We start from the raw sequence: 12,501 nt of genomic DNA on the forward strand, positions 1-12,501 counted from the left end.
TCTTGCAATCTCTCTGCAGTGTCTGCAGCCTGAAGTACTTCACCCATTGTGTATTTCCAAGGGGTTTTTGGATGGGTCTATCTGTGGCAGCTATTGTTTCAATATGCAGAATTTTGTATTTTAATGTCTCATCCTTAGACTTAGTGATGAGTTTTGATGGGTCTCTGAACTATAGGAAATGTCTCTTTCTTCACACTCCCCTGAGGGTGATTTGTTTGTTTTTCACCTTCACTTTGGAAGGTGGCCTTGCATTTAAATTGGTTTGTTCTGTCTTATTTCAAATTGTAAAATTTACAGTCAGTTGAAAGTTGAAAAATCATCGGAGAATTTTAGGATCCCCCAATAGCGGGTTTGTAGGTTGGGGTGTAAACGTAAAATTTCTCGGATGGCCTTCCCACTGGGCCCCCACCCACCCTTACCTCTCTGCAATTTTACGCTTGGGTGGGGAATGCCTAGGCCGGCCCACCTGCCCTTGCCCCAATTGACGCCCTTAAGTGGCAAATTATTGGCCAACTAAGGGTGTTTTCCTGTTCAGTCTCGATTTTCAGGCTGGCGGAAGGAGATCAGGAATGGGGGGGGGGGAGGAGCCCAAAGGTGATGGCGTAGTGGTATTGTCACTGGACTAGTAATCCAGAGACCCAGGGTAATGCTCTGGTTACCCGGGTTCGAATCCCACCTTGGCAGATGGTGCAATTTGAATTCAATAAAAACCTGGAAGTAAGAGTCTAATGATAACCTTGAAACCATTGTCGACTGTTATAAAAACCCATCTGGTTCACTAATGTCCTTTAGGGAAGAAAATCTGCTGTCCTTACCTGGTCTGGCCTACATATGACTCCAGACCCAAAGCAATGTGGTTGACTCTTAAATGCCCTCTGAAATGGCCTGGCAAGCTACTCAGTTGTATCAAACTGCTACAAAGTCACAAAAAAGAATGAACCTGAGCAGACCACTCGGCATCGACCTATGCACCAGAGATGATAACGTCAAACTCAGCCCTGTTGACCCTGCAAAGTCCTCCTTACTAGCATCTGGGGGCTAGTGCCAAAATTGGGAGAGCTGTCTCACAGACTAGTCAAGCAACAGCCTGACATAGTCATCGGAATCATATCTTACAGATGATGTCCCAGACACCACCATCACCATCCCTGGGTATGCCCTATGCCACCGACAGGACAGGCCCAGCAGAGGTAGGGGCACAGTGGTATACAGTTGGGAGGGAGTTGCCCTGGGAGTCCTCAACATCGACCCTGGACCCCATGAAGTCTCATGGCATCAGGTCAAACATGGGCAAGGAAACCTCCTGCTGATTACCACGTACCGCTCTGCCTCAGCTGATGAATCAGTGCTCCTCCATGTTGAACACCACTTGGGGGAAGCACCAAGGGTGTCAAGGGCGCAGAATGTACTCTAGATGGGGGACTTCAATGTCCATCATCAAGAGTGGCTCGGTATCATCACTACTGACTGAGCTGGCTGAGTCCCAAATGACAGCCACTCGACTATGTCTGCGGCGGGTGGGGAGGGAAACAAGAGGGAATAACATACTTGACCTCATCTTCACCAACCTGCCTGCCACAAATGCATCTGTCCATGACAGTATCGGTAGGAGTGACCACTGCACAGTTGTTGTGGAAACGAAGTCCCGCCTTTACATTGAGGATACCCTCCATCGTGTTGCTAAATCGGATAGATTTCGAATAGATCTAGCGACTCAAGACTGGGCACCCATGAGGTGCTGTGGGCCATCAGCAGCAGCAGAATTGTACTCGAACACAATCTGTAACCTCATGGCCCGGCATATCCCCCACTCTACCATTACCATCAAGCCAAGGGATCAACCCTGGTTCAATGAAGAGTGCAGGAGGGCATGCCAGGAGCAGCACCAGGCATACCTAAAAATGAGGTCACAACCTGGTGAAGCTATAACACAGGCGACTTGCATGCCAAAAGCATGAGCAGCAATTTTCCAGATATTTTTATTTTTGTTTTTGTTTTGGATTTCCAGCATCCACAGTTTTTTTGCTTTTATCTAAGTGATAGACTGAGCTAAGCGATCCCACAACCAACGGGTCAGATCTAAGCTCTGCAGTCCTGCCACATCCAGTCCTGAATGGTGGTGGACAGTTAAACAACTCACTGGAGGAGGAAGCTCTAGAAATATCGCCATCCTCAATGTTGGAGGAACCCAGCACATTACTGCAAAAGATAAGGCTGAAGTTTTTGCTACTATCTTCAGCCAGAAGCTCCCAGTGGATGATCCATCTTGCCCTCCTCCAGAGGTCCCCAACATCACAGATGCCAGTCTTCAGCCAATTTGATCCACTCCAAGTGATATCAAGAAATGGCTGAAGGCACTGGATACTGCAAAGGCTATGGGCTCTTACAATATTCCAGCAATAGTACTGAAGACTTGTGCTCCAGAATTTGCTGCGCCCCGAGCTAACCTGTTCCAGTACAGCTACAACACTGGCATCTACCCAGCTAAGTGGAAAATTGCCCAGGTATGTCCCGTACACAAAAAGCAGAACAAATGCAACCTGGCCAGTTACCGCCCCATCAGTCTACTCTCCATCATCAGGAAAGTAATGGAAGGGGTCATCAACAGTGCTATCAAGCAGCACTTGCTTAGCAATAACCTGCTCACTGATGCCAAGTTTGGGTTCCACCAGGGCTACTCAGCTCCTGACCTCATTACAGCCTTGTTTCAAACATGGACAAATGAGCTGAACTCCCGAGGTGAGGTGAGAGTGACTGCCCTTGACATCAAGGCCGCATTTGACTGAGTGTGACATCAAGGCGTCCTAGTAAAACTGGAGTCAATGGGAATCAGATGGAAAACTCTCTGCTGGTTGGAGTCATACCTAGCAGAAAGAAAAATGGTTGTGGTTGGTGGAGGTCAGTCATCTCAGCTCCAGAACATCACTGCAGAGTTCCTCAGGGTAGTGTCCACAGCCCAACCATCTTCAGCTGCTTCATTAATAACCTTCCTTGCATCATAAGACAGAAGTGGGGATGTTCGCTGAAGATTGCTCAATGTTCAGCACCATTCGCGACTCCTCAATTACTGAAGCAGTCCATGTCCAAATGCACCTGGACAATATCCAGTCTTGGGCTGACAAGTGGCAAGTAACATTCATGTCACACAGGTGTCAGGCAATGACCATCTCCAACAAGAGAATCTAATCACCACCCCTTGACATTCAATGGCATTACCATCACTGAATCCCCCACTATCAACATCCTGGAGGTTACCATTGACCAGGAACTGAACTGGGCTAGCCAGATAAATACTGTTGCTACATGAGCAGGTCAGAGGCTAGGAATCGTGTGATGTGTAACTCACCTCCTAACTCCCCAAAGCCTGCCCACATCTACAAGGCATAAGTCAGGAGTGTGATGGAATACTTCCCACTTGTCTGGATGAGTGCAGCTCCCTCAACTCTCAAGAAGGTTAACACCATCTAGGACAAAGCAGCCTGCCTGATGACACCACATCCATAACATTCACTCCCTCCACCACCGACGCACAGGAGCAGCAGTGTGTAGCATCTACAAGATGCACTGCAGAAATTCACCAAGGCTCCTTAGACAGCACCTTCCAAACCCATGACCACTACCATCTAGAAGGACAAGGGCAGCAGATAGATGGGAACACCACCACCTGGAAATTCCCCTCCAAGTCACTCACCATCCTGACTTGGAAATATATCACCGTTCCTTCACTGTCGCTGGGTCAAAATCCTGGAACTCCCTTCCTAACAGCACTGTGGGTGTATCTACACCAAATGGACTGCAGCGATTCAAGAAGGCAGCTCACCATCACCTTCTCAAGGGCAACAAGGGATGGGCAATAAATGCTGGCCCAGCCAGCGAAGCCCACATCCCATGAATGAATAAACAAAAGAACCGTGTTCAGGCCTAGGGCAGGAAGGGGCTGCACCTCCATTAGCAGCCTCCTTTTAACATCAGGCACCCCCACAAAAGGTCTGGCCCTGCAGGTGCTCCCTCCCCCACCCTGACCTCTCCACCAACACCCCCACTCCTCTCTGCCCATCCCCTGGGCCTCATCTCCCCACCCCGTCCTGAGACACTTACCTGGTCCTGGACTCCTTGGACTTAGAAAGTGGGGACTGTTTACAGTCCCAGTCCCGTCCACTACAGCCTCTGGCACTGCAGGGACTGAAGAGTCTGACTAGACTGGACAATCTGATTGGATGCTGAGGTGGCACTTCCTCCTGGTGAGGGTCAGAAGTCTTGTCTCCAGCCAATTAACACTTGTTGGAGCTTTAAATTGCTGCGAGGTTGGCAGTATCGGCAGGGGTGTGTTCTCCTCTGACTGTCGGTTAGTGGGAAGGGAAATCCCTCCATCCTAAAAGTTCTGGTCCATATTTTCAAAAATAAAGGGGCATAGCCTTGTGACAAGCATCCTAGGTTTTACTAATAAGGGTATAGAGTATAAAAGCAAGGACGTTATGTTAAATTTGTATAGGACAGTGGCTCAATCTCAACTGGAGTATTGCATCCAGTTCTGGGCTTGGACATTAGGAAAGCTGGGAAAGCATTAGAGAGAGTGCAGAAAAGATTCACAAGAATGGTTCCAGGGATGAGGAACTTCAGTTATGTAGATAGATTGGAGAAGTTGGGACTGTTTTTCTTGGAGAAGAGAAGGAGATTTGATAGCAATATTCAAAATCATGAGGGGTCTGGACAGAGTAGATAGGGGAAAAGTGTTCCCACTAGTGGGAGGATTAAGAACAAGAGGGCACAGATTTGAGGTAATCGGCACAAAAAAACAATGGCAACATGAGGAAAAACTTTTTCACACAGCGAGTGGTTACAATCTGGAATGCACTGCCGGAGCGTGTGGTGGAGACAAGTTCAATCGAGGCATTCAAGAGGGGATTGGATTGTTAACTGCAAAGGAAGAATGTGCAGGGCTGAGGGGAGAAGGTGGAGGAGTGGCACTGGGTGAGTTACTACTATGGAAAGACAGCACAGACATGACAGGCCAAATGGCCTCCTTCTGTACTGTAAGAATTCAGTGATTCTGTGAGATTAAGAGACACAGCAGAAAACAGTAGGTTTTAAAACCTAAAAAAAAAAGTACTGTGGGTCAGGAGGAACAAGAACCAGGCCCCACATGGAAGCCTTAGGCCTTACTTGATGTGGGCTATGGAGACCACTCCACCCCACTCCTCCTTGGCACTCAGCTGATGCTAGGAACCCTTCCAGATGGTGGCCTCATGCTGCCCGGGTTTATGAACGGACACTTCTTTTATCATCTGCGACTTCATTCTGTCAGGTTATAAAATCTTTCCATTTTGTCCCCACTTCCCGTCAGCTCTTCACCTCACGTATCCATTACAGTCAAGAAGGCAGACAGGAAACATCCTTCCAAGCCTCACCAACTCACTCTGAATGGGCCACTACAAAGTAATGGGCTGGACATTAACATCTCTTTGATTTTCTTTCCCTCCTATGAGGAGACGCCTGAGCATAATTTTTTCAAACAATGTTATTTGAGCACCCACAATATGTAAATAAATGATTTATCATTGCCAGAGACAATGCCATTCAGAAAATGTAGGTTCTCGTCTCCCACTCCGCTGCTGTGACTTTGGCAGGAGAAAATTGACGATGATACCATTTTCCTGGGGTTTTTACTAATCTTCTGCTGAAGTTAGGATGGATGAGTTGGAGCTCTCTCATGGAAATTCCATCCTTTGATCACCAGTTGGATCCCGGTCTCCATTGGTTATCTACAAATTAACCATGATCTGATTGAATGGCAGAACAGTAATTGAGCTAAACATCCTATCGTTGCTCCTATATTCCTATCTACAGAGGAGCCACTTCAACGAAGAATATGCAAAATCAAGTTTAGGTTCATAAAATGTTCCACGAAAAGATCAATTTTGATGTAACAATTATTTTACGTCTACTCTGGTGGGTTAAGATTCATCTTTTATTTATTTTTAAGGCCTTTAAGGACTGCATTGAAGACTTGCTTCAGCCCTTCCAGAATGACACCATTGACCTTATAGCTGGGATTGATGCCATGGGCTTCATATTAGGTATATGTGTAACACAGAGATTACAACAATTTAATTGTATTGCCTGAACAAGAATTTTTTGTTAAGTTGTAACACCCCTGTAATGTTAAATTTAGCATTGTCTCAATACTAGAGCCATTGTTGCCATGTTAATTCATCACTCTGCTTACTAATACAAATTTCTGTAGCTTTGAAACAATGCAAAACTCTAAGATATCATTGACTGCAACCTTAGATGTTCAACAAAGATTATTTTCATTTAATACTAAATAGCCATAGTGGGTATTGTTGCTTGTTCACAATTTTAAGGGTAAACCCAATCTAGAGTCCCCAGTGATTGACAGCTTGGCAGGACGAACTCCCAATAGACAGACAGCCTTCGCAGCCAGCAACAAAATGTTTAGACCAACTAGCTTAGGATAGCTTTATTTGATAGTAGGCCATTTGCTTAGAGACACGGTAAGTTTGCATCTTTATAGATTTTCTTGGAGGAACATGTGAAAGCTGTATACTGCCCATTCATGGCAGTATTTACTGTCCGGAGGGCATTAAGGGCCAACTACATAGATTGGGATTGGAGTCACGTATAGGCCATCCAGAGCAGGGAAGGTTGCGGGATCCCATTCCCGCGGGACATTAGTCAATTGGATGAGTTTTTAGAAGTCTTTCATTTTCGTACAGTTTTGAAGAAAGGTCATCTGAAACATTAACTCTGTTTCTCTCTCCACCTGCTGAGCGTTTCCAACATTTTCTGCTTTTATTTCAATTGCTTTCACGTTCACTTTTTCTGACCTTATACCATAAATTAGCAGATACATTGAATTAAATTTCACAACGTACCATGATGAGATTTGAACTCCGAGCTATTCCGGTATCACATCTACGAGGCGACCATAATCTGTTGGTTTTAAGTCAACAACAACTTACATTTATGTGGTGCCTTTAACATAGTAAAATTTCACAAGGCGCTTCACAAGGAGTGTTATCAGACCAAATGTGATATTTATTTAAGGAGATTTAAAGGCCGTTTAAGGAGATATCAGGACAGGTGGCCAATAGCTTAGTCAAAAGTGGTAGACTTTAATGAGAATCTTAAAAGAAAGGAGAGAGGTAGGGAGGCTGAGAGTTTTTTATGGTTGGAGCCTGCTCTAATCCAATGTGCCTAATGCAAAACCTTTGGTCAGGCTTCCTTTGAGTCTGCTGTGTCCATGGGGGTGTAATAAACACTTTGGTTGTATTAAGATAAAAGCAAAAAACTACGGATGCTGGAAATCCAAAACAAAAACAAAAATACCTGGAAAAACTCAGCAGGTCTGGCAGCATCTGCGGAGAGGAACACAGTTAACGTTTCGAGTCTGAATGACCCTTCAACAGAACTAAGTAAAAATAGAAGAGAGGTGAAATATAAGCTGGTTTAAGGGGGGATGGGGCGGGGGGGGGGGGGGGGTGGGGACAAGTAGAGCTGGATAGAGGGCCAGTGATAGGTGGAGATAGCCAAAAGATGTCACGGACAAAAGGACAAAGAGGTATTGAAGGTGGTGATATTATCAAGGAATGTGCTAATTAAGGGTAGAAAGCAGGACAAGCAAGGTACAGATAGCCCTAGTGGGGGTGGGGTGGGGTGAAGGAATCGAAAAAGGCTAAAAGGTAGTTTATTCTGGGAGAAGTCATTGCAGTCACCACGACTCAGGAGGGAATCGAGGAGAAGGACTCTTGCACTCAACAGGAGGAAGGGCATCCAACAGAGGGCGCTGGTGAGAAATGACTGAAGCATTCTGGGAGAAGTCATCGCAGTCACCACGACTCAGGAGGGAATCGAGGAGGATCCACTGTCAAAGAACGGAAATCTGCACCAAATTTGAAAAAAAAACTGCAAAGCTAATTAATAAATTAATTATCTAAGTAGAGATGGCTTGGCAGGTGATGTGCTGTAGCTGTGTGATGTGGGAGCTGACAGATCCCATTGCAAGCTGCAGTGACCACATCTGCAGCAAGTGTTGGTTGCTGGAGGAACTCCGACTCAGAATTGATGAGCTGGAGTCCAAGATCCGGACGCTGCGGCACATCCGGGAGGGGGAGAGTTACCTGGACGCTTTTTATCAGGAGGCGGTCACACCCAGTAGATTAAGTACCTCAAGTCCGGTCAGTGGTCAGGGTCAGCAGGGTGTGACTGCAAGTGAGGCAGGTAGAGGGATCCTGTGTTCAGGAACAGAGGAGCCTCAGCTCTTGACCTTGTCCAACAGGTACAAGGTACTTGCTCCCTGTGTGGATGAGGAACAGGGCTGTAGGGAGGATGGGCCAGCTGACCACGGCACCATGGCACAGGAGGGCACTCAAGAGGGGGGAGTAAAAGACAAGTGGTAGTTGTAGGGGATTCTATAATTAGGGGAATTGATAGCATCCTTTGTAAGCAGGATCGAGAGTCCCGCATGGTATGTTGCCTGCCCGGTGCCAGGGTGAGGGACATCTCTGACCGGCTTGAAAGGATATTGGAGAGGGAGGGGGAGGATCCAGTTGTTGTGCTCCACGTCGGGACAAATAACATAGGTAAAACTAGGAAAGAGGACCTGTTTGGGGATTATCAGGAACTAGGAACTAAATTAAAGAACAGGTCCTCAAGGGTTATAATCTCCGGATTACTACCCGAACCACGTGCAAATTGGCATAGGGACGCGAGAATAAGGGAAGTAAACACGTGGCTAAAGGAGTGGTGCGGGAAAGAGGGGTTCCATTTCATGGGGCACTGGCATCAGTATTGGAACAGGAGGGATCTGTACCGTTGGGACGGTCTCCACCTGAACCGATCTGGGACCAATGTTCTAGCGAAAAGGGTAAATAGGGTGGTCAACAGGACTTTAAAATAGAAAGTGTGGGGGGGGGGGGAAGGGTAAAACTCCAAGAAGTATGACTAATGGGAAACAAAGCAGCAGGTTAGCGTGTGGGGGGATGGATTCAACTTCATGGAAAATTATGAAAAAACTGAAAAGAAAGGAGAGCCCAGGAGAGGCTATTAAAGTCTCCAGAACACAAAATAGGACAGAGTGTTTGGAAAGGGCTAGGAATCTAACTTCAAGCACATCAGATAAAGGGACGACAATGAGAAAGGGGACGGGAAATACAGGACTGAAGGTGTTGTATCTGAATGCACGCAGTATACGAAATAAGGTAAATGAGCTTGTGGCGAGATTGAAATTGGCAGGTATGATGTGGTGGGCATTACGGAGACATGGCTGCAAGAGGATCAGGACTGGGAGCTAAATATCCAAGGATATACATCCTATCGAAAAGATAGGCAGGTTGGCAGAGGGGGTGGGGTTGCTTTGTTAGTAAGAAATGAAATTAAATCGATAGCAAGAAATGATGTAAGGTCAGATGATGTAGAATCTGTGTGGGTAGAGTTGAGGAACCGCAAAGGTAAAAAAACCATAATGGGAGTTTTGTACAGGCCTCCGAACAGTAGTCAGGATGTGGGGCACAAGATACACCAGGAGATAGAAAAGGTGTGTAAGAAAGGCAAGGTTACAGTGATCATGGGGGATTTCAATATGCAGGTAGACTGGGAAAATCAGGTTGGTAGTGGATCCCAAGAAAAGGAATTTGTGGAATGTCTACGAGATGGCTTTTTGGAGCAACTTGTGGTGGAGCCCACTAGGGAACAGGCAATTCTAGATTTAGTGATGTGTAATGAGGCAGATTTGATAAGGGAGCTTAAGGTGAAGGAACCCTAAGGAGGAAGTGACCATAATATGATAGAATTTACCCTGCAATTTGAGAGGAAAAAGCTGGAATCAGATGTAACAGTATTACAGTTGAATAAAGGCAACTACAGAGGCATGAGGGAGGAGCTGGCCAGAAATTGACTGGGAAATGAGCCTAGCAGGAAAGACAGTGGAACAGCAATGGTAGGAGTTTCTGAGAGTAATTTGAGAGACACAGCAAAAATTCATCCCTAGGAAGAAGAAGTATACTAAAGGGAGGACGAGGCAACCATGGCTGACAAGGGAAGTCAGGGACAGCATAAAAGTTAAAGAGAAAGCATACAATGCGGCGAAGAGCAGTCGGAAGCCAGGGGATTAGGAAGCCTACAAAGACCAACAGAGGACAATTAAAAAAGAAATAAGGAGGGAGAAGATTAAATATGAGGGTAAACTAGCTAGTAATATAAAAGAAGATTGCAAGAGTTTTTTAGATATATAAAGGGTAAGAGAGAGGCAAAAGTGGACATTGGGCCGCTGGAAAATGACGCTGGAGAAGTAGTAGTGGGGAATAAAGAATGGCGGAGGAACTGAATAGGTACTTTGCGTCAGTCTTCACAGTGGAAGACACGAGTGACATCCCCAAAGTTCAAGAGAGTCGGGAGGCAGAGGTGACTTTGGTGGCCATTACCAAGGAGAAGGTGCTAGGAAAACTGAAAGGTCTGAAGGTGGATAAATCACCAGGACCAGATGGATTACACCCCAGAGTTCTGAAGGAGATAGCTGAAGAGATAGTGGAGGCGTTAGTGGTGATCTTTCAGGAATCACTGGAGTCAGGGAGGGTCCCAGAGGACTGGAAAATCGCTAATGTAACCCCCCTGTTTGAGAAGGGAGTGAGACAAAAGATGGGAAATTACAGGCCGATTAGCCTGACCTCGGTCGTTGGTAAGATTTTAGAGTCCATTATTAAGGATAAGATTTCAGAATACTTGTAAGTGCATGGTAAAATCGGGTAAACTCAGCATGGTTTCATCAAGGGGAGGTCATGCCTGACAAACCTGTTAGAATTCTTTGAGGAGGTAACGAGTAGGTTAGACAAAGGAGAGCCAATGGATGTTATCTACCTGGACTTCCAGAAGGCCTTTGACAAGGTGCCGCACAGGAGGCTGCTCATTAAGATAAGAGCCCATGGTGTTAGAGGCAAGGTACTAGCATGGATAGAAGATTGACTGTCTGGCAGGAGGCAGAGAGTGGGGATAAGGGGGTCCTTCTCAGGATGGTGGCCAGTGACTAGTGGAGTTCCGCAGGGGTCAGTGTTGGGACCACAACTTTTCACTTTATACATTAATGATCTAGATGAAGGAACTGAGGGCATCCTGGCGAAGTTTGCAGAAGATACAAAGATAGGTGGAGGGACAGGTAGTATTGAGGAGGCGGGGAGGCTGCAGAAGGATTTGGACAGGTTAAGAGAATGGGCAAAGAAGTGGCAGATGGAATACAACGTGGGAAAGTGTGAGGTCATGCACTTTGGTAGGAAGAATAGAGGCATAGACTATTTTCTAAATGGGGAGAGAATTCAGAAGTCTGGAGTGCAAAGGGACTTGGGAGTCCTAGTCCAGGATTCTCTTAAGGTTAACTTGCAGGTTGAGTCGGTAGTTAGGAAGGCAAATGCAATGTTGGCATTTATTTCGAGAGGATTAGAATATAAAAGCAGGGATGTGCTGCTGAGGCTTTATAAGGCTCTGGTCAGACCACATTTAGAATATTGTGAGCAATTTTGGGCCCCGTATCTCAAGAAGTATGTGCTGGTTCTGGAGAGGGTCCAGAGGAGGTTCACGAGAATGATCCCAGGAATGAAAGACTTAACATATGAGGAACGTTTGAGGACTCTGGGTCTATACTCGATGGAGTTTAGAAGGATGAGGGGGGATCTGATTGAAACTTACAGAATACTGAAAGGCCTGGATAGAGTGGACGTGGGGAAGATGTTTCCATTAGTAGGAGAGACTAGGACCCGAGGGCACAGCCTCAGTGTAAAGGGAAGACCTTTTAGAACAGAGATGAAGAGAAACTTCTTTAGCCAGAGAGTGGTGAATCTATGGAATTCATTGCCACAGAAGGCTGTGGAGGCCAGGTCATTGAGTGTATTTAAGACCGAGATAGATAGGTTCTTGATTGGTAAGGGTGGTGTAGGGTCCATTCTTCCATCACCCCCTATACCTCAGCACCTTCCCACGGCACCTTCCCATGCAACCGCAGAAGGTGCAACACCTGCCCCTTTACTTCCCCTCTCCTCACAGTCCAAGGGCCCAAACACTCCTTTCAAGTGAAGCAGCATTTCACTTGCACTTCCCTCAGTTTAGTCTACTGCATTCGTTGCTCCCAATGTGGTTTCCTCTACATTGGAGAGACCAAACGCAGACTTGGTGACCGCTTTGCAGAACACCTTCGGTCTGTCAGCAAGCATGACCCAGACCTCCCTGTCGCTTGCCATTTTAACACTCCACCCTGCTCTCATGCCCACATGTCCATCCTTGGCTTGCTGCATTGTTCCAGTGAAGCTCAACGCAAACTGGAGGAACAGCACCTCATCTTCCGACTAGGCACTTTACAGCCTTCTGGACTGAATATTGAGTTCAACAATTTTAGATCATGAACTCTCTCCTCCATCCCCACCCCCTTTCCGATCTCCCCTTTTTATTTCCAATAATTTATATAGTTTTGTTTTCCCACCTATTTCCATTATTTTA

The 12,501-nt window shown here is 46.3% G+C and overlaps 1 protein-coding gene across 2 annotated transcripts in view; it reads left to right on the forward strand.

The window, feature by feature from the left end:
* LOC144684149 (adenine phosphoribosyltransferase) overlaps positions 1–12,501 on the forward strand; it is a 36,534-nt gene that overhangs the window by 10,699 nt on the left and 13,334 nt on the right. For both annotated transcript variants that reach the window (XM_078547811.1, XM_078547810.1), the window contains exon 3: positions 5,984–6,077. In XM_078547811.1, the coding sequence (XP_078403937.1) occupies positions 5,984–6,077 (94 nt within the window). The remainder of the gene's footprint in view (positions 1–5,983; positions 6,078–12,501) is intronic.

This window comes from Cetorhinus maximus, chromosome 9 (genome assembly GCF_964194155.1).
Source record: "Cetorhinus maximus chromosome 9, sCetMax3.hap1.1, whole genome shotgun sequence".
Taxonomy (NCBI): Eukaryota; Metazoa; Chordata; class Chondrichthyes; order Lamniformes; family Cetorhinidae; genus Cetorhinus; species Cetorhinus maximus.